The sequence below is a fragment of the Melospiza melodia genome, chromosome 3 (genome assembly GCF_035770615.1).
Source record: "Melospiza melodia melodia isolate bMelMel2 chromosome 3, bMelMel2.pri, whole genome shotgun sequence".
Classification (NCBI taxonomy): Eukaryota; Metazoa; Chordata; class Aves; order Passeriformes; family Passerellidae; genus Melospiza; species Melospiza melodia.
The window spans coordinates 135,815,014-135,837,320 of NC_086196.1; the positions used below are offsets into that span (position 1 = coordinate 135,815,014).

At 43.2% G+C, this 22,307-nt stretch overlaps 1 protein-coding gene across 1 annotated transcript in view; it reads right to left on the bottom strand.

Moving 5' to 3' along the window:
- The window catches only part of PKHD1 (PKHD1 ciliary IPT domain containing fibrocystin/polyductin), a 238,734-nt gene that overhangs the window by 158,313 nt on the left and 58,114 nt on the right, over nucleotides 1–22,307 (bottom strand). The window contains exon 35 of the mRNA XM_063153146.1: nucleotides 846–996. Within this exon, the coding sequence (XP_063009216.1) occupies nucleotides 846–996 (151 nt within the window). The remainder of the gene's footprint in view (nucleotides 1–845; nucleotides 997–22,307) is intronic.

Sequence of the window (22,307 nt, forward strand, 5' to 3'; positions counted from 1 at the left end):
TCATCCCAATGAAAAACTAGTACCTTTGGTATCATTTTAGTAAAAAAGCAATTTTACCAGCAATAATCCTGGTCTTTAAACATGTAAAAACTCCTGCTTTCATTTTTTGATCTCTATTTCAGCAGAGGCTTAACTTTGTGCCAGCAATTTCACCAGCACAACTCATTCCCATAATACCAGCATGTGTACAACAGTTTCCACAACCAGGATCTAACTTTCAGCGGGGAAGATTTCTGGCATGGAATTACAAGTCCTTTAAATTCTTACTTTGACACCCACACAGAGATATGCCTCTCTCATTTTTATTCTGAGTCTAGGTACAGGTAAATAAACCCAGCAAATCCAGGGTTTCCCATCATAACTGTGCTCAGTTATTTACATTCTGCCCACCAGCTGGGCTCTAGGATTTGGGATTATTTACTGCATTTGCTTGTTTTTACCTGTGATTCTATAATGTCAATAATTTTGTGAAGATGTTTGTGACACACCTGCCTCAAAGATGCCAAACAGAACAGAGATTTTTGTTATCAGCAGTGCCATTATCACTGAACACTGCTCAGGACAGCAGCAATTTTGGTATACTGGGTAAAGAAAAAAGGGGAAAAAAGGCCTTTTTGCTTATTTATATTGTCATTAGGCCTCAAGCAGCATAAACAATTCCTTCTGCACGCAGGATATTTTAATTCTTGCCCTGTCCCCCATCACTGCCCCCATCTACCGAGAGCAGGCTCAGCCTGCACAATCATCTCCTCTAATGCTGGAGCTGGGGAATGAAAGGAGAGACCAGAGCCATGAAAAACCCCATCCCTGGAGGAAGAAGAGCACCGAACCCCCCTCATGCAGACCTTTGAGCTGCAGCAGGTTGAGGACACTGGTGGTGGTCCCCAGGAGCAGGGTCCGGCCGCCTTCTATCGTGACATTATCGCCATCTCGCGGCTGGTGGCCAGCAGGCCAGCTGGAGTCCTCCTCCCACCGGCCGCACAACTGCAGGGCAAGCTGCAAAGAGAAACATCCAGAGAAGTTTCAAAGCTCGCCCCTTGCCATCTTTCAAGAAGCGGGTTTGCTCAGAGAGCAGCGGAGGAGATTCCAAAGCCGCATCCAGCGGTTTGTACAAGACGACTTCCAGAGGGACCCTGTAAAAGGCAAAGGAATAGATGGATGTTGGCACGGGAGAGGTGCTTGACCTTCAGGAGTGCTTGTCACAATTTGGGGGTCGCCCCTTGTCTCGTTCTAATCTGGGGAATGAGGGATTTGCACCAGGACCCTCCACAGGTTTCTTGGTGTGTGTCTCTCTCTGCCTCCCGAGAAGCAGAACTGCACTGTTGTTTCCTGGCAATGCCATAAAATAGCCTGAAGAGCTTGGAATTAAAAAATCCTCCTGGATGGGCAGTATTTTGCTTTACAGGTTGTTTTTTGGTTTGGTTTTTTTTTTTTTTCCTAAAGGCTCTCCTGCCACTCATCCTCATTTGGACAGACATTCCTCCTCTCAAGTACCTTTTTAGCTTTCTCTGCTTATCTGGCATTATTATTGCCTCTGCTTTGAGGGTAAGCACAGCAGTTCCAAATAAAGCCCTGAATAACTTGAAAACTGCTAACAGACTGACTCATGATGTGCCATGGTAAAGTGATTCCTGAGTTTAAAGGTTCCTCCTCATGTCTATACTTCAAACATGTCCTTTGCAGTGAAGGTTTTACAGAATCACGGAATTGTTTGGGTTGGAAAGACCTGAAAGGTCATTTCCTTCCAGTCCCCCTGCCATGGGCAGTGACACCTCCCACTAGACCAGGTTGTTTAGGGCCCTGATGGTGAATTTCTGGAAGAAGGTGTGAATTTTTTTGCCTGGACATCTGTGCACAAGTGTGGACATAGATATCCAAAATATATTATTTGGTCTCATATGTGGAACAACAAGAACATCCTCAACTCATCTGAGGCAGTGGTGGGGGGAAACCAGACATGGAAATATTTGTGGTCCTCACTGGGCTGTGCAACAGAACAGCAGTGGAAAGAATAACCAAAACAGCAGTGGAAAGAATAACCTCAAGACAAAAGCAAAGCAGAGTTACTCCATTTTCAAATGGAGCCTATCGAGTGCATTAAAGCTTTTGCTCGGGAGCTGCAGTGGAGGTGAATCAATAATGGGGGTGTTATGATCGTTATTCTCTTTTACTGCGCTGTTTTCAGGTTTAGTTTCATGTGCCTGATGTTTTATAGAATATTTCCCATAGTGCTCTCCCTGAGCAACCTGGCCCAGTGGAAGGTGTCCCTGCCCATGGACCTTCAGATGAGCTTTAAGGTCTTTTTAACCAAAACCACTCTAATTATTTAAACGATTATAGACTATTTTAATTATTTTCACCGGGGAATGAGTGATGGTTCCCAGGCTAAATGATACAACTGGTTGATATCCACTCTGGCTGGATGCTGGGATTTCCTACAATCTATTCTATGATTTCTCTACAAAGGGAATTGATTCAGCTCAGAGTGAAGCCTGGGACTGCATTAACACACAAGGCAGTAAAAAATTCTTGGCAGTTAAAACTCTGGTGTCAGAGGGAGTGAACCACTTCATCATTACCAAAGTAAAATTATCGCATAGTTGCTAAGAGTAGTAGGACAAGTTAAATTTTTGTTAGTTGATATAGTTCAGAGATTTAGGACAAATTTCCAGCTGAAAGGATAGATGCCTTTACCCATTATCTTTCCAGAGAGGCTGTGAATTACTCTTCATTGGCAATGCTGTGAAACAGATTGCATAAAATATAAAACAGATCCACTGAAAACCAGCTAATTAAACTTGTTTTTATCTCAGAGGAGGGGACAGTTCTTAGAAAGGTGTGTACACTGCTTATCAAGACAGTTGTAGCATAAAATTACAAATTCCATAAATTCTTTTGTGGCACAAATGCTGCCAATGCTATCAGCATAACACTGGAGGAGGCAGCTGGGAAATGGTGAGATCCACAGGAATGTTTGGTTGAGAAGGTTTCCTGAGTGCCTTTAAGTCACTTTGACATCACTCTGACCCTCTGAAATCACTCAGAACCTTCCAACTAACTCTCATGGGCAAGCAAGGCTGCAAGGAGTGTGCCAGACCTTCTTGCTAGCACCACTTGCTAGCACCTAGTCAGCTGCTGATAGAAGCCCTGCATGAGTTAAGAATAAACTCCTCTTCTGAATATTTGGACTTTTTTTTTTTTCTTTTAAGATGGCAACTATGGATTTCTAAGTAGAAGACACTCTTGCTCTTCATCTAACCTTCTCTCTACCTAACATCAGTGTTTGAGCTTACTCAGTTCCTGCTGTCTCCTCTTAGAGGACTCAATATCTGTTCAGTTCTCCCAACACCATCTGGCACAAAAATCTCACTGCTCATACCTGACAGTGGAATCACAGAATAGTTTGGGTTGGAAAGAACTTAAAAGATCACCTTGTTCCACCCCCCCTGTCATGGACAGGGACACCTTTCACTATCCCAGGTTGCTCCAAGCCCCATCTAACCTGGCCTTGGACACTTCCAGGAGTGAGACAACCACAGCTTCTCTTTGCAACCTGTCCCAAGGCCTCTCCACCCTCACAGAGGGAGAAAATGGGTTAATCAAGGTCATAAAACTCTCTATTTTTCCACCCAGTCCATACTTAAAGGTTTCCAGTGAGAAAATGCCTGGCTTAGGCCGCGGTCATGTGCACCTGTGCGTCTTTCAAGTGATTTCTCACTTGCAAAATCAATATTTTTAAAATATTGTAAAATCACTTTTTCTTCTTTATGAATAAAATTAAACAGATGAACATTAGCTAAATAACACAAGACCAGGAGCTGTTTATAATCACTTGTACTATCCTTGCATTACCACAGAGAGAATAAATCCAAAGAATCTGTTTTAGGAGGAGAAAAGTGGGTTTATTCAAGGAACACACTTTAAATTACCAGAGCACAGAATGGGGTTAGAGGGAAGGCAGCTCTGTAGGGATTGAGGAAAGACATCAAACAGTTTTGTTTGGTGACTTTTCTCTTGCAGTCCTGCACCCTTCCCTAAGATGAAAGAGCACCTCCTTAAGATCTTTGAGAGAAGAGGGTGTGGTCTAATACAAGTTTAGTGAAACAGACACCTGCCCTGAACCACCAGTACATTTCCCTCAACTTTGTGAATCCCATGTGATTGTCCTCCCTGACTTCTGGGAGAAAAGCACAGTGCAATCTCCTGCTGCAACAGAATTCTTAAAATCCTTTACAGAAGGGTGGTGGTGTTTATATCTAGCTCCACTTAAGCAGCCCATGGTAAAATAACATCAACTAATACACAAATTAATTGCACATCTCTCATTAAGCAGGGCTGGTGACAGAGTGACAACATCCCTCTATTATTTTTTTTTTTTCAGACAAGCAAAACTCTTTCTTTTTCAATTTTTCCCCTGCCTGGCACCCTGTATTTGACCTCTGGTGTTTACTTGAAATACTTCTCAGCCAGCCTGAAGAGCAGCAGCAGCTGCAGGTGCCAGGGCTGTGGCTGAGTGCCCACCCCACGTGGGCTTGGTGAATGAACCAGAAGGAACCTGCAGAGCCAGGGAAAGCTGTGTGTCAGCCACTGGTGCTGGGCATTTCCCTCCTGTGCTTTTCCCAGCTTCAGGAAAAATGGCAGGGAGCTGGAAAAACCAGGATGGGAGAAAGAGGAGCTGGCATAAAGCAAACCCTGAGCTGTGAAGCTGGAGCTGGCTGGCAGCAGCTGCTGCAGTGGGGTGGCAGCTCCACACTCTGGCTTCAGTGTGCACCAGAGCTGGAAGGATGATTTGGAGGGAACAGAGCTTATGAGACCACGACATCTCTGCAGCCATCTGTGTCGCTGTCAGAGCTCACATCTGAACGTGGCCAATTTCAACGGGGTTTAACAGGAGAAGCAAGACAACAAAGATGCTGCAATCCTGCAGGGCTTGTAACAATCAGTAGCTAAATTGGGGCATGAGTCTCTTCTGGTTGTATGCTTTATACAATGTAATGAGTTAAATAAATAATTATAACCTGAACTGAACAGGTAAAATCATCCCCCAAACTGTTGCAGGATGTGCCCTCACATCACACACCCATAGGAAACGCACTCTGGCAACATTTCACATTTTGAATCCAGCACAGCAGATGGCATTAACCCAGCAGGGAGCCAAACCTGCAAAATATGGACAGAAACCTCCTGTGGGTGGGAAATCACCACCAGAATTGGGAATCCCTAAGAAACCCCAGTTGTTCTTCCTGGGGCACCAAAGAGCAGAAGGAGCTGGGAAGGGATCTGACCTGAAAATTCAATGAATAGAGTCCTGCGAGTGCTTTCCAGATCTGACATCCATTTGAAATGTGTCATGCACACAGGAAATTTTATTTTCTATGGAAAGTTTTACCCAGAGGTAATCTGGGCACTGGAACAGGTTCCTCAGATCAGAGCACCAAGCTGGATAGAGCTCAGAAGCATTGGGAGAAACCTCTCAGGCACATGATGGGATTTTTGGGGTGTCCAATGAGGGCCAGGGGTTGTACTCAATGACCTCTGCAGGTCCTTTCCAAGTCAGAATATTCTAGGATTCTATGCACAACTCATATCCAGCCCAAACCTTGTGTACCAGGCCCATAGCTTGTTATAACACAGGTTAATTTTCCCTTCCCAATCATATCTTCAAAATAACTAATGAATTATAAAAAAGTAAAATTACATTTTTGCAGCATACAATAAAATACACACAATCTCTTTGAAATTCAGCACCTCAACCCCCTTTCCTGCCTATTACACCTTCTTTTTTCATTTTCCAGGCAGATTTTTTTCCATTTTATGTTTTTTAGCTGCTGCTGTTGTCAGCCAGGCTGGGGTTGCCTTTCTGTCAGCCTTTGGGGACGCATCTCAGGATCAGTTTGTCAGCTTGTGACTGCCAGGGCTCGGAAACAGCAGCAGTGACTGCAACAACTGAACAAATAACAGTGAAAAACTTAAATTCTCACCCAGGTTGGTAAAAAATTCACAAATAGGAAGGATATAAAAATGCAAGGTTTGGGCTTTTAAAGGGTTGAGAAAGTCCTGTTTAGATACAGAATAGATAATTTGATCATACTTTGGGATAACTTTATAACTTTTTTAGTTAAGTGGGGTTTGTTTAGAGTAGACTCCCAAAAAAAGACTACAATAACAATTACAGGCACAAAGATAAGAGCTTTCATCCTCTCATCAGAAAATAAATTTTAAAACAAAACCAAGAAGCAGTGATTTACCTAAACACAGACCCTGCTTCCTACTGTGCTCACTAGTCTCCCTTCTTCCCTAGATTTTAAGGAGAAATTCTTTACTGTGAGGCCCTGGCACAGGTTATCCAGAGGAATTGTGGCTGTCCCATCCCTGGAAGTGTCCAAGGCCTGGCTAGACAGGGCTTGGAGCAATCAGAGACAGTGGAAAGTGTCCCTGCCCATGGCAGGGGTTTTGAAAGAATGTTCTTTGATGTCGCATTCCATGATTCCAGGCTGTGGGTTCCACCTGGGGCATGCCAGAGAGAGAATCCTGAAAGCAGGAGGGTTTTCCCACCAGCTCCAGCCCCAGCAGGCAGTTTTATCCTTTCCCCCAGCCCCAGCTGATGGCACAGAAAGCACACTATGGTCCCTGCAATCTTTAGCAGGAGGAAGTTCTCCTGTCCCAGTGAGCGCATCCACGAATGAACAAAAGTTTGGAATGCTGCCCACACATCAGAGATTGACACCCAGGAGAGCAGCCTGGTGCTGACAGATTGCCATTTAACCAGCAAGTACAGAGAGCAAGTGTTCCTGTCCTCAGCCAGCACAGAGAGACAAGGTTAACATTCCCAGTGATGGAGTGCAGCCCGCATTTCCCCACGCCACACGCCCAGGACTCCACACCACATTTGAAAACACTTTAATTTCAGTGATGGATGCAGGGGAGCTCACTTTCCAGGCTGTGAACTCTTAACAGCTCCTCAGTTTAATACATCAGGAAAAGATTTACACCCCCTCACCCAACTCCCATCCACCTGAAGGAAAGAAAAACGTATATTTGGAGGAGACAAAAGAGAAAGGGGAGGTATTTTATTATACTAGATGTCTTTTACAAGGGAAGTATTTTCAGCCATCTGCTCTAATTATTCCTCCTGTATTGGCCACCATCTTCATGCAACAATAGAAATAATTATCTCCTCAAGGGCAGAAAAAAATATTTACAGAAACAAACAAAAGTTGATTATCTTTAGCTCCTAGGGAAAAAAAGAAACAAGCTACTTCTTAATGAAGGAGCAATTAGGAAGGTGGGTAGAACATCTATAATTAAACCAGACAAATTGGTGCAGGCTCCTCCCTCCTACACACACTTGAAAGGGATGCAAATGCAAGTTATTTGCTACAGTCAGTAGAATTAACAAGCAAAATGCTGCCCAGTGCCCAAAGAAGCTGAACCTGTCTCTTGGCATCATTCCCTGCCTCTCCTGCCTGTCACACCTCTAACCCTTTGCCAAATTAACTGGAAAATACTCACCACAACTGTGAAGCTGTGGAATTTCAATTGGCATGGGGAGGTCTTCCTCTGCATAACAGCATCCCCAAGACAATTTCAGGATTCTCATTCATCCTGTTCTTTAAAAACAGCCTCCTGCCTGCACTTCACCACTCAGTGTAAAAGAAAGTGTTTTTTCTATAGAAACCAAAACCAGAGGATTTTTGCAATCATCTTTTCATTCTCTGTAGTGTATAAAAATTTTGCTCTCTAAGAGAATGAAGGCATATACATGGTTTTGTGGGAAAAATGGAATGGGGCCATCCCAAAGGGAGAAATAAGAATATATATATATTAGATATATATTAGAATATATGTATAAGAATATATATATAATAATAAGAAAATATCTTATACTGTGCAAAAACAAGTATAAAGCTAAAAAAAAATATCCTCTGTACTAAGAGCAAAGCTCATTTTATGGACAAATATATGGATTTTGACTTCCAAAAAATTAGTAGAATTTAAGTGTTTGTGCTATGAAATCAATAAATGGCCAGACTGAAGATGGTCAAGGAACAGGCTGATCAGGGAAGTGGTAGGATCATAATTTCTGGAAGTTCAGAATTTTTGTTCAGAAAACACATAGATGTGGCACTTGGGGACACAGCATGGTGGTGGCCCTGGCAGTGCAGGGGGAATGGTCAGACCCAATGATTTTGGAGATCTTTCCCAATGTAATTTATTCTATTCCAATGTAAATTATTATATGATTTTTAAGGCTGAATTTCCCAAGGCTTCTCCAAGAAGTCTCAGGACAGAAGGTACCACCTAATGATCATTACAGGTGCAAACACCAGCCAGGAAAGAGCTGCATGCAAACCAGCACACTGGGAACACTTCTTTAGGTAAAACCCGCCCTGCACATTCCAAAAGTGAATTTTCACAAAAAAAAAAAAAAAAGAAAAAAAAAAAAAAAAAAAAGAGAGAAGCCAGAGATTAAGAATTACCATTATTATGTAGTGTTTCTCTTGCACATCCACATCCATCCAGCAATTCCAGAGAAGCTGCCTTCAAATCTTTAAGTTAGCTGGACTGAGTTCTTAGGAAATCAGAATGCCAAAGGAGTCTAGTGGATCCTAAAATGTGCTCAGCAGCACCATAAGGGACTTTTATCGATGTGCACATCACTACAATGCTCCAAGTTTGCCATTGATTGAGACATTTTTAAGCTGGATGTGAGGGAGAAGAAAGTAAGAGAGAAAGGAGAACCCCTGGAAAAGTTTGAAATGGAAAGTCTACTTCCATCTTCCCAGTGAGAGAACCACATTCACCTTTATCACTTTCATTTCATAGGATCATGGAATATCCAGAGTTGGAAGGGTCCCACAAGGATCATGGAGTCCAACTCCTGGCCCTGCTAAGGACACCCCAAAAATCCCATCCATGGATAACCCTAGCAGACACTGGTAACCAAACTGGGCAACAAAGGGAGAGAGATAATGGGACTGTCTTCTTCTGGTTTCTGAAATAAAAGTTTCCAAAAATGGCAGAAATTGTTGTGCTCAAATCATGAATCACTAAGGACATAGCCTTAGACACATTCAAAAAACAAATTAATAAAAACAAACAAAAACCAAAGAAAATAGAAAAAACAGAGAAAGCAAAATATCTAGAGAACTATATGCTGTGAAAAAATTAATCATTTATGCCAAAAGACAATATTATTCCCAAGAAGCCTGGAAGGAACTGTAGCTATGAATAAACCAAGCATGGAAATGAGCAGAGTGCTTCTGAATATACCTGCATGGAGAGGCTAAAACAGAGAAACCTCAGTTTTCCTTTATGAATTGGCATTCTTGACATGACTGCCTGGGAGAGGCAAGCCTGGAACACAACCCAACAAACCATTTCCAAGGCCACCAGCTGATATTTTTATCACTGTCTGCATCATCTGCTGTCCTGTTACTTCATTTTACCCACTACTCCAGCTTTAAAATGCAGGTGGGATTATCCCACCAGGTCCCTCTTTAATTACTCCCAAAGCATTGATACAGCAAGGATCAGGGCTGGGCTCATGGCTGGATATGTGACGCACTTTCCAATACCTTTATTTTTAACTGAGACTGCTTGTACCCTGAGTTGAAAATAAAGGATTATTTTTCCTTTTTCTTATTTATCTTTTAATTTTAGCTGTCCTGCAGAAATCTTTCTGACTTCTGCTGAGTTGCACAGGCACAAGAAGGGAAGAATCTGGCTGGGCATGTTCTCTATGGGACTGATGAATGACTCTAGTCTCTCCCAAACTATTAGAGGATAAATCTGTTTACACACAAAAAATTGACCTGGGCTGGTGAGGTGGGACTAGAACCAGGAAACTGGCACGTCCCAGAGGTAAAAATGCATTTGCAGCCAAGAGCATTAGTAACTCAAGACCATAAACAAGCCACAGCATCATTAATTACTCAGACAGGGGCAGCCGCAGAAGCAGTGAGAAGACCCAAAAGTCAACTGTAAATAGTTCATCGAGCTGATTAGCTCAGGAAAAAAATGAGTGGGCAGTTTTGGAGGTCAGAGGCCATGGCACAAGTCAGTCTCAAGCCAGTTTGCAACTGGACAATGGCATGAGAAAAAGCTTAATTCCTGTTAAAAAAAAAAAAAAAAAAAAATCCCAAACAAAACCAGCAATGCCACTAAAAAAAAAAAAAAAAAAAAAAAGCTTTATTCAGCAGGGGAGTAATCACTGCAATTTTGAAGCACAGAGGGTAAGGCTCCTTGCTCCAGAAGTATTTAATTAAGGACACAGAGGATTAGTTAAATCTAATGGTGCTTTTATGGAGAGGATACTGAAAAGACATCATCATTGTTGTCAGGGGGCATATCCCAGGTATAGATGAGCCATCTTTGTACACACATGCAATGAAACTCAACCAAATTCAATGTAAAATACCAAATAATGCAGGGATATGACCACTATTAACTCTATTATTAAACTCCACTCCATAATTAAACAAATCATGAGAACTCTGGGGAGGTCCCTGTCTCTTTACCACACATGAAAACAAAGTGCTGTTCTTAGGTCTCTCAGGGTCATGGTGGGAGTGTGAGCCTAAAATCAGAAATCTCAATTTCAGATATTAAAGAAAACACCCTGGAAAGCAGAGGAACTGTTGTGGAGCACATGAAGAGCCTTGTTTCACAGAATGTGTATTTTCTTATAACTCCTTGTTAATTCACAAGAATCTTTACAATGTTCATTTACAGCATAGTTACCAGAGACTGATTATTTACTATAGTGGAAACTATGCTAGTGCAGAGTTTTAAGCCCAACTTGCTGAAAATCCTCAGTGTAAACACATAGAAGAATTTAGTGCAACCTTCCAGTTTAGATACAACAGGACTGGGTTTTCCTTTCCAGAGCACTGTTAAAGGGCACATATAATTTACACATCTCTCTAAACCAGCCATTTCTCAAACTGTGGAGGCTTCTGAGATGAATTAAAAACAGCAATTTAATGGTAATGAGAAAATTACTGCACCAAGTTGTTTACACAAGCAGGATAACCAAGCCTGGTGACTGTGTCAGCCTTTGCACTGTGCAAATATTGTCTCCCAATTGAATGAGCTTGAGTTACACTTACTAATCTCAGAGCAAATATTGCAAATGCAAAGATTAGCTCAACAAATTTGCCGACCACCTGCAGGAAAAGTAACCAAATTATGTCCTTATGTGTCAGCAAGCAGGATTCCTGAATGAGTGCTACAGTAAATGGGGTGGGAGGAGTGAGGCTCATCCACCCAACAGTGCCAGGGAGAGCTGATGATGGCTTTTTTTTTGATCAGGCAGGAAGATAAACAGAATAACAGAGATGTTTGGGATGGAAGAGACCTCTGGAGATCATCTGGAGCAGGTGACACAGGAACACCTCCAGGTGGGTTTGGAATATCTCCAGAGAGGGAACTCCACACCCTCCCTGAGCAGCTGTTCCAGTGCTCTGACACCCTCAGTGTAAAGAAGCTCTTCCTCAATTTGAGGTGGAACTCCTTGTGTTTTAGAGTCAGCTGTGAAGGTCAGAGCACTGGTATGGGATCCAGCCTTGGAGTTTCCCACAGATCCCATGGAAGTATTGGGAATACAGGTGAGTTTATACACAAACCATCTCCATTGGTTTGCTTACAGGGGGTTCAGAGTGATTTACCAGGCATAGACTGAAAAGTGTTTGGAAGAGAGCAAACTGTGTTTAGGCTACAGCTTGGTCTGTCCTATGCAGAAAATACAGCAACCAGACAGCAAAACCACAAAATCCAAGGACAAATGTTGATTCTGCCTTAATTGCATCCACATCTCGTCAGCCCAAGAGTTAGGGCCGTTGATTATTACTGGGCATGACCATCTACCCAGGGTAGGATCCAATGCAGAGCAGCAGCATTCATATCTTATATTATATATTATTATAATTCACTGCATCACAGGGATGACTTCAGGTGCAATGAGGTGCAAAGGGCTTGGCCAGCAGTAGAGACATGGTTACTTCTCAAAGGTTCATCATAAAACTGGAAAGGTTTGAATTGGAAGGGTCCTTAAAGCTCATCCTGTTCCACCCCTTGCCATGGGCAGGGACACCTTCCACCTCCCAGGTTGCTCCAAACCCTGTCCAGCCTGGCCTTGGACACTGCCAGGGATTGAGCAGCAACAGATACTCTGGGAAACCTGTGCCAGGGCCTCCCCACCCTTTAGCAAAGAATTTTTTCACAATATCTAATCTAAAAGACTTTCAGCTTAAGGCAATTACCCCTTGTCCTATTACTCCATGCCCTTGTGAAAAGTTCATCTCCAGCCTTCATATAAGCTTCCTTTAAATCTTGAAAGAATCATTTCCTCTCACACAATGCTACAGGGATGCAAGATTTGGGACTCTCAGCAGCCACCAAGGCTTTCCTGCTCCTGCAGAAGTTGTGGCAGCGACCAACTGTTGCCCTAATTTTTAAAGATTTTCTAAGCCTTCTGACGTTTACATTCTTGTAGCAAACTTTCTCACACACTTTCTGTAAATAACTAATTGTTTTGCATTCTTTTATAAAAGAAGAGAAATTTGATAAACTGTTAGTTTGTCCAGTATCATTGGAGAGGTGGCACTTTCACCCTCCAATCCACTCTCTCTTTTAAAAAACTATAAATGTTAGAGTCAGAAAACAAACTTCCCTTCTCTTCACCCTGAGAGCAGTGCTGTGTGTGCACACCGCGTTGTTTCGTGTCCTGTAGTGACAACCGACAGTGCTGGTGTCTGACTTTGAAATGGAAATAACCCCACACCTGCCCCTCAGGTGGAGAATCTCACCCTTCACAGCTGCTATTTCAGCAATGTGATCTTTTGGAGCAGCTCTTCCCCAGGCTGCAAGCTTTCAGAGCCCTCTTTCAAACTTGGTGTCCTGTTTAGCTTTAGCACATCAACAACATGCTGCCCTCAGCCTATCTGTGTGCATTATCTGCTGCCCTAATGTATCGTGTACTGAGCCACAGCATCATTACAGGTAAGTGCTCAGGTTTAAATGCAAACATAATTGCATAATGTGGTACAGCCAGGAAGAGTAATGCAGGAAATAGAGCCAGCTCCATCTGATAGCGCAATCTGACTGGAACGCCGGCCCTTCGGATCAAACGCACAGGCCCAGATGGGGCAACCAAGAATAAAAGTGCTTCATGGTATCTTTATTGTCATCATCAAAAACACTTAGCTGCCACAAAGGTAAAAAGGTGAGGATGGGACTGGTACAGAAAAGGTCACAGAAGTAGCAGGGTATCACCAGGTTATGGGGGCAAGGACAATGTCACACCCCAGCAAAGGCCACTTTTGCCCTGTCATTCCAAGCTCAATTTGCCAGTTCCTAATGGGAATCTGAGCACTGAGTGGCATTTAGAACACTGGCAACACCCATGCCATTTTCCTGAAGTCAGGGGTGTCTCTTTAACTCTGATAAATCCAGATAAAGCCTCCCTCCCTACTGCACAAGTAGCTGCACAAAGAGGGGAGAACATTCCCACCACAAGACGGCTTCAAAATGAGAACATGTCTGCAGCAGATATGTTTGCTTTAATACATTTATTTTATATAGCTAAAATTAGAACTTATTCTTGATGGAACAGTACTTCCATCTATTTATTTTTTTTCAGTAGTTTGAGCTTACAGTGGCATGTGAAAGACAATTTCAGGGGTGCAGACAGCCTCACAACAGAATCCAGAAGGCAGCTGAAGTTAATTCAGTGCACTTTGAACCAGTTGGCCTGAATGAGAACTCCTCCACTGAAGAGAGCATCACACACATCATGGGACAGTAACTGCTCTTGTCATTTCAGGAGGTTTTAGCCCAAACTTCATTCAAATCCGACAAGATGAGAGCCTATCATGAGAGAGAACCTCCCCACCAACACACTGCCCTCTGAACTGAGCAGCCTTTGAGTTGAAAGCACAAACTGCTGCTGTTTGAGCTGTAAAAACATCCCTCTGTCTGTAACAGGGCTGTAACAGCTCATCTTTGTTGGGAATACAGATGCCCTGCAATAATACTCTCCATGGCCTTCATTCTCTGCCTCCCACACACACCCTTGTCTGCCTGTGAATCATTTGGCAGGATATGAAACCCAGGGTCCTTCCACCCAAGGATCCCTGCTGGCTCATCCTTACTCCAGTATCTGAATTCATACAAATGCTAAAGGATGCAGATGTGTGCTGAGTAATATTCCAAGGGTGAATTTTGTTTTGGAGAGTTGGATGCCATCCCAGTGTACACACACAAGAGAGGATGTACGTAAAAGTGGAAATGCCAGCTATCACCATCTGGAGAAACCCACCCAGAATTGTTACCCATGGTATCTGTATTCAAATCCTCATGTACCTGACAACCCAGAAACTCCCTCCTCCAGACCTGAAATTGAGCACTGGCTTGGGGCCAGAATCTACAGTCCTTTCAGCATGGAAAAAACTCAATTTCTGCAGCACTGTCTGGCCATTTCAGCTTTGAAGCCACACTTTTAGCTCAGTGGCTCCATGCCCTGACTCACAGGGCTCCCAAAAAGTCACTGCAGAGCAACACTGACTGCTCAATTTCTTCTGAACCAATTCCTTCCAGAGAATCATGCAATCACAGATTTGTTTGGGCAAGAAAGGGCCTTAAAGACCATTTAGATCTAACTGTCTGCCAGAGGAAAGGACACCTTTGACTAGACTAGGTTGCTCCAAGCCCCATTCAATCTGGTGTTGAACATTTCCAGGGATGGGGTAGCCAAAGCTTCCCTAAGAACCTGTGCCAGGGTCTCCTCACCCTCACAGAGAAGGATTTCTCCCAAATATCTTACCTAAATCTACCACAGAATTATCTGTGCTGCCTTGCTGGGTTTACTGGTGATCTCAGGGAAAAGCTCCCTTCAACACTGAAAGCAAAAAATGCATCTTCTACTCACCAAACACAGGTGAAGGAAGGAGGAAAAACTGCAAATAAAGATGAATTTGAGAATGAAAGAGCAAGAGAGTGTGTGTGAAAGAGAGAGCACAGTGACCCCTGAGTGGGTGAAGCTGAGCCTGACCCTTGATCAGAATCCCAGACCCAGAGAAGATGTGTGAAAGCAGGAAAATAAACCAATAAGCAAAACAGCAATCTCTTTCCTCAATTTTATTCGAGGAAGTTCAAATTTACCCAGCTCCTCACAAACTGTCTTTGGCTAAAATCACAACTAACGAGCTCTGACATTTGAAATTTAACTAAATATGAGCTAACAGCTCCCAGCCCTCCACCACCCAGGGAGCTGACCAGGAATATTTTGTTTAAGTCATAGACAGGGGCTAAACTGAGCTTTATTGAGAAGACCCAGCATAAGTGTTTATAGTACCCACTTCACCTGATGCTCCCCTGCCCTGGCAGTCTGCTTTTCTTCACGGGGACCACAGAGCTCCCAGTCCCCTCCTCTCCTCCCCAGCGTAATTATTTGCTGATTTTTAGGAGGTGCCCCCGCAATCCCTTAATGAAATCCTTTGCTCTGCAGCAATTCACCAGGACAGATTGGACACCAGGGGCTTCCACTTAGGGAGCTGCTAATCAGGGGGTGGTACCCAGCATTTAGAGAGCAGTTGTTAAGCCAGTCTATCACCCGGCTATTAGAGGCTCATCACGCAAACAGCTTGCTTTTACTGGCAACCACAGCAAATTAACCCTTTCCTTAGAGAGGGTTAAGAGGGGGAAGCCTCTAGTAGATTCATCATGGCAAAGAGCTCTGTTTTTCCCTCCTGCTACAGCAATTTTTTAAGTTATTAATAAACACTCTCTGGACTGAAATCTCCCTACTTTATATTTGGTTTTTCCTCTAGCTGTACACCTAGTTCACATTTTTAGTCTATGCTAAATGTAGTGATAGCACCAACAGTAACAAAACCATAAAAAAATCTTTTAAAAAATCCCTGAACAACAAATACTATTTGTCCTTTCTCTATTCCTACTCTAAACTCTGTGCACAGAAGAAATCATGATGCAAGATGATTTTATCTCCATCACTACCAACGGTTTGCTAAAAGATCAAATGTTCAGGCTTTTGTTATTCTCAGGATTGATTTTTTTTTCAAAGTAAATAATAACTGTGTTCCCTTCCCACACACTTTATCTAAGGCTTCTTCTCACTTCTTGTGGATGGGGTGGGACCCCTGATCTGGCCCTCATGGGCAGAGGACAGGCCAGGCACCAGACTCAGAACTTTAGAGCTACATCCAAGGCCCAACCACAGCAAGAACCCATTAAATGATCCCACTCTGGCCAAGACTATGCCACTGAAGTCTCCCAAAATTCAGTAGAGGTTCCCCCAGTCCTTGTTGGGTGCTGAGCCAGACCCCGGGAATATTTGGGAAGGGGTTGTAGGTCAGCCAATGGCTCTGGTACACAGAAAACACCGTGTGGAGCATCCAGGCCACAGTGCCACTCTGGGTGGGACTGGGGGGAGGACACAGTCAGAGGGTGACAGAGTCCTCTGTTAGTGACACAAAGGCCTGAAAGGCCTCATCTTTATCCCACATCACACCACATGAGGGACAAGACTGTGGAAGAGGTTTTACAGTGACTTCTGTGAGCCAGAGAGAAGTTTGATAAGAGGATCCATGTTTACCCCTGAAAATTTTCTATCAAGGTTGTTGACATAGAAACCAAGAAAGAAAGAAGGATAAGGAAGAGAAACCTGCAACTGCCTATTCCAATGAGCACTTTGTCTTTCATGATCAATGAGTAAAGTGAAAACTTATGAGTTTTGTAAGAATGTATGAAAAGCATACATGCTATAATAAAATCAGTTTGAAGCCTTCTGAAAATGGAGTGTGTTGCTTTGTATTGTCTCCTTCTCAACTACAACACAAGACCTTGAGGTCTGTTAAGCCATGCTCCAATGCAGAACAAGCCTGAGCTAGGCGTGTTTCTAGGTTGCTCATCCCTTTTCCCATTAAATTCAGGATGGGCAGCTGAAGAAAGCACGAGGCTTCCTCCAATTTCACCCAGAGCCCAAGCACAGTCCCAGGCATCCAAAATTCCCATTCCCTTCCCCCAAGGAGACAAAGCCAGCCTGAACAGGGCTTCGAGACACCCAGTCTGATGGAAGGATCTACATCTTTAAGGACCTTTCCAACCCAAACCATTCTGTGAGACCAAATCCAAGACCAAGACATGGTTCCAAACACAGACAATCCTTCCCCCTCCAAAATGCTGAATTGCCAAAGGAGTCAATTAGAGTTTTTTGTCATAATTAAATAGAAAAGTGGCAGCAACACTCTGTGCAAGCACCTGGGAGCAAGAGGAGAGGACACACGGCCACAGTTGCTCAGGAGATTCCCCACACCCTCCTGACATGTATTGGAGCCTTCCTTTTGCACAGGAAGGAAAAGATTTTCTTTCTGTTCCCTGCAGCACTACTTCCAAAATCGTGCTTTTCACTCCAAATCTGTTTCTATTAAAGCTTGGGAGCAGGGAGAAATGGAAGCAGGAAAAGGAAAACAGCTCTCATTAAACTATGAGGTGTTCAATTCTGATTTCACACAGATTTGTTTAAATGCATATGGAAATGCTTTGAGGTGCTTGGGATTACAGGGACTGGTGTCCAATCCTGGGCATTATGGAATTCCACCCTAGGATATCCTGGGGATAGGTTCCAATGCACCTCTCAGTGCAGCTCTGTGAGTGGTGGGGAGAAGAGTGTTCCCTGGAAAGCCACTTACCATTCAGGAAGTAATCTCCTCAGAGACATTAGAAAGACGGTGGGATTGAAAATAAAAAGAAGAGGCTTTTCACAATGTGGGGGACAAAAAAAAAGAAAGCTCATTTTTCATCTGACAGCAGGAGAGGAAACAGTTAAACCTCAAATCGGGAAGCAAAAAGTTAAGGGAAAATAAAACCACACCACAAGCCCAACTCCTAAATTTCCCATTGAAGCCCAAGGCTGAACCCATTAAAAAAAAAAAAAAAAAAGAAACGAAGAAAGAATTAAAAAAAAAAAAAAAAAAAAAAAAAAAAAAACAAAAAAAACCCCACAAAAAACAAAAACAACCAAAGAGAAGCAATTTTGCTTATCCTTTCCTAGGAGCCCCTTTTACCTATTATTTATTTATTTATTTACCTCTCCTTCCAGCACAAGGCCCTTATTTTCTCATTTAGTCCAACAGAGATTGTCCTCCTGGAATGACCTTTTTTTTTTTCCCTTTCTCTCTCTCTCTCCTCCTTTCCTTCTTCCTCCCCCCTCCTCCCTGCTGCCTCCAGGCCATTGCCCTCATGCCAGTAACTAGATAACACAGTCTATCAGAGATTTTTTAAGAAATCATTGCAAAGTCACTGGGGCTGATAGTGGCATCAATCCTTGCCTGACACGGGCTCGGGTCAACCATTTATCTCTTCACATTGCCTGTGGTTACTGGGGAGCCCATCTTGGTTCCCTACAACTTAACAACCTTGCAGATGGTACCTCTCTGCTCCAGCAGCCTCCACACCCCAAGACTGGTTTTGTGGCTTGATTTTTATTAGTTTTTTGGGTTTTTTATTGTTGGTTTTTTTTTTTGTTTGTTTGTTTGTTTTTTTAATGGACTGTTCCACTTCTTTTCTGTGAGGGTCTGGTGGGTTTTATTGCACTCCTCACCTCCGTCTGAAAATAATACGGTGACCAAGATATCAAGTTAAGAAAACAGGGAATTTGGAAATGCAAGGGTGGGCTTGCTGGGCTGTTAAAAGTGGATATTTATGAAAAAATACACAAAATATTTTTGTAAAATATTGTATTTTTAAACTAGTCCTACTTCTGATATCTCATCCTGTGTGACATGGCTATTTTTGGCTGGTTGCAAAGGACCCAAGAACTCTACTCACAGCCCGAGACAACATAAAGTCAGGTTCTATCAGGATACTTGCTAATAAATCCAATGAAACTATTCCCAAACCTCAGCAAGTTGTGATCCCCATGGCAAGATAAGGTGTTCTGGGTTTGTACTCTCTAAATGGATACACAGGAATTAAATATCTATTGCACCATAGTTCTTCAAGGGGAGAAGAGAATAAAACAGAACAGCTGTTTTATTAGTCCACTCCAAATAAATTCCATATCAAACTGGAATCTGCTCTGTTCCTTCCCCATTCCTGGCAGCGTTCAAGGCCAGGCTGGATGGGCTTGGAGCAATCTGATTTAGTGGAAGATGTCTCTGCCCATGGGGAATCGGGACTAGATGATGTTTTTAAGATCCTTTCCAACCCAAACCTTTCTGTGACTCTAAGATCCCTGCCCTGCCTTACCACCCTCAGCCTGCTGTGGTGGTTTTCCTCATGGACTGCCAAGTATGAGCCCTTCACCCCCAAAAATTCACCCATCAGACATCCACACAACATGAGGACAGCTCAAAAGTGAGAGGAAAAGAGAAGAGACACTTCCCATCACTTGTGACCCTCACAGATGGAGAACATGCCCAAGAACTGTCCCTGTCCATGGCAGGGGGTTGGAATGAGATGATCTTTAAATGTCCCTTCCAACCCAAACCAATCTGTGACCTTGCATCTGTCCTGCTGTGAGTAACAATCCTTTATGCCCTGAGTGCTCTGGGCTGCAAAGATCCTTCCATGCCCCCTGAAATCTGCCTGGGTTTTGCCACCTTTGTAAATCACCAAATATCTCAACCAGTTGAAACCATTCCATTGCTTCCTTTACCTCCAAATACTTGGGCACCAAGAGAGATGGTAAGTAGGGGGAAAAAGGCTAAAAAAGAAGGAAAGGAATGATTCTAAGACCTGCAGAGGAATCCAAGGGATTTGAAGATCTAGTCCTGATTATATTAAGTGGAAGTTGAATAGAAGGATATTTGAGGTGGCTGTACATATCTGAGACACAGACATTGTGGGGGTTTATATTTTTCTTTCATGAGAAGTGAACAAAGCAATTATCCCTGTATCAGTCACCAGGCTAAGAATTCACAGATTCTCAATACTCTAAGCCACCCCTTAAGTCTCAAGACCTGTTAAAAACAAACTCAAGGCAGCACAGCTCACCCAGGCAGAGCCATAATCCAGGACGGCATTTTTATCTGGCAAATTATTTTTTATTAACCCCCTACCCACCAACAGGGATCCCTTGAGGGCTGGGTTGCAGGGAATTCACTGGGATACCAGCTCAGCTTCCCTAGGGCTGACTAAATACACGGAATCATCGGCCCTCTGCCAAATATTCCATCAGCCATGTGGGCCAGCAGAGGAGGGGGAGTGGGAGCAGGGAAGAGCTGCTCCAGCAGCATGTTTGCATCATGATTAGGTCTGGTCCAGCGATCTGGAATAATAATGGGAAGGCTCACTAAGCTGAATGGGTTCAGAGCCATCACAGCCTGGTCAAACCCTCCCATGAGCATCCACTCCTTGTGTTTTTTGGGGTGTTTTGCACATCTCATCAGTGTCACCAGAGCTGACGTCTCATTATGCAGCCAAGGTGGAAGTGGACAGGTACTGAGTGAGCATTAGAACTTTTCTTTTCCCTTTTATTATTTAATTCATGTCTTCCCATTATCCAGTGCATTCTTGAAGCTGTGAACTAATTAAGTCCTGTGGGATATACAATCAGTGCTGGGGCTCTTTTTTTTTGCCCTCCCTCTCTTTTTAGTAGGCTAAATTGCATTATATACTGAAATAAAAATAATTGTGCAACTCTTCTTAGATAATAACAGAGCAAGTTACAAACACTAATGATGCTGAATGCAACAGTGGGGCAGAGGCCTGCTGCTTGTTTCTTGTGACCTAATTAAATCATACAGGGCAAAACACTTCAAACACAAAGTGAGGCAAGAGCTTAAATCAGTTTCTAATGAAAATCATAAAAATTATTCTTGGGGGGTGGTGGCACACAGACCAGACATGAGGAAAAATCCAAATTGAACTGAAATTTCATGAAGTCTGCAGCAAAAATCACAGATCTCCAGGTAGCACCTTGAAACCCCATGAAATTCTGGGTGTCCTCTAGATTCAGATCTGAGCACATCCTTGACTGTAACCATGCACCTGATGTTTCTGGTGGTTTTTTCCTGGTTTTAGGATTCTATGATTCATGCAAGCAACAGCTCAGAGACCACAGTTTAAAGTACAAAAATTGAGTGATGGATTTTGCAGTGCCTACCAGAAAATGCAGCTGTTTAAATAATAGAACTGATGAAAAAATTCCCTAAAAACTGTGTCATAGAATAGTAGGCATATCACAGAATATCCTGAATTTCAAGAAACCCACAAAGATCATCAAGGCCAGCTCCTGGTTCTGCAGGAAACAGCCCTAAGACCCCTAACCGGTGCCTAACAATGTTGTCTAAATGTTGCTTGAACTCTGGCAGGTTTGGTGATGTTACTATTTGTACCTCTCAGGCTCAAGTTCTCAGAACCAATATTTTACATTTTTATTTATTTATTTGTTTGTTTGTTTATTTATCTATTTATTATTTTGTGCTCTCAACCAAGGCTGTTCTCTCTTGTTGCCAGTACCCATCCATTCCATGTCATCAGCCTCTGTCAGCCTTTCTACATTTTCACTTCCAATGCCATCCTGAAGCTAATCCTGCTCTACCATCATCATCAAATCACCTCTGAACAACCCTCCCACAGCACCCAAGAACTGGGCTTGGTTCTTGGCCTGCCTGGGCATCCTTCAACTGGCAGCAGAGGAGTCAGAAAACAAACCACTGAGCAGTGTAGCTGTGCTGAGAACAGGATCAGGCCCCTTTTTTATGGAATGTTTTGAGATCCTTGCATGAGCATGCAAGAGAAGTGCCAGATGTTATTTCATAAAGAGATGCAGCCCCATTACTTGTACACAGAGTTGTGCTGCCTGCTAATAGCACCATTATCCTAAGGCACGTGGTGCTATTAATGCATTTCACTGCTTAGTGCTGAACCTGGGGACCATTTTTTCCACTGGAAAGGTAAGGCCAGTTCACATGACATGATTTAAACCTCCACAGTGAAGCATGCATGCGCTGCACCAGCTCATAAATCTTAACGGGATGCTGTCAGCCAGGAAGGGACCAAAATTGAAGCCATTTATCTGAACTCCCCACCCATCCACCTCTGCTCACCCAAGCCAGTTTTGGGAAGAGGGATAAAATGATTCTGAATGCCCACTGGGTTCATTAAGCAGCAGCAAATCCCAGATCTAAAGTGCTGCTGTTTTCATCCTGCTCTGAATGAATTTGTTCATTCTGGACACTTAGGACTTCCTTGGTTTTCCTTACTCTGAGCAGAAAAAAAAAAATACAGCAGGAGCAAACCTCACAGCTTCTTCCTCCTCTTGCTCCCACCTGAGTCACAGG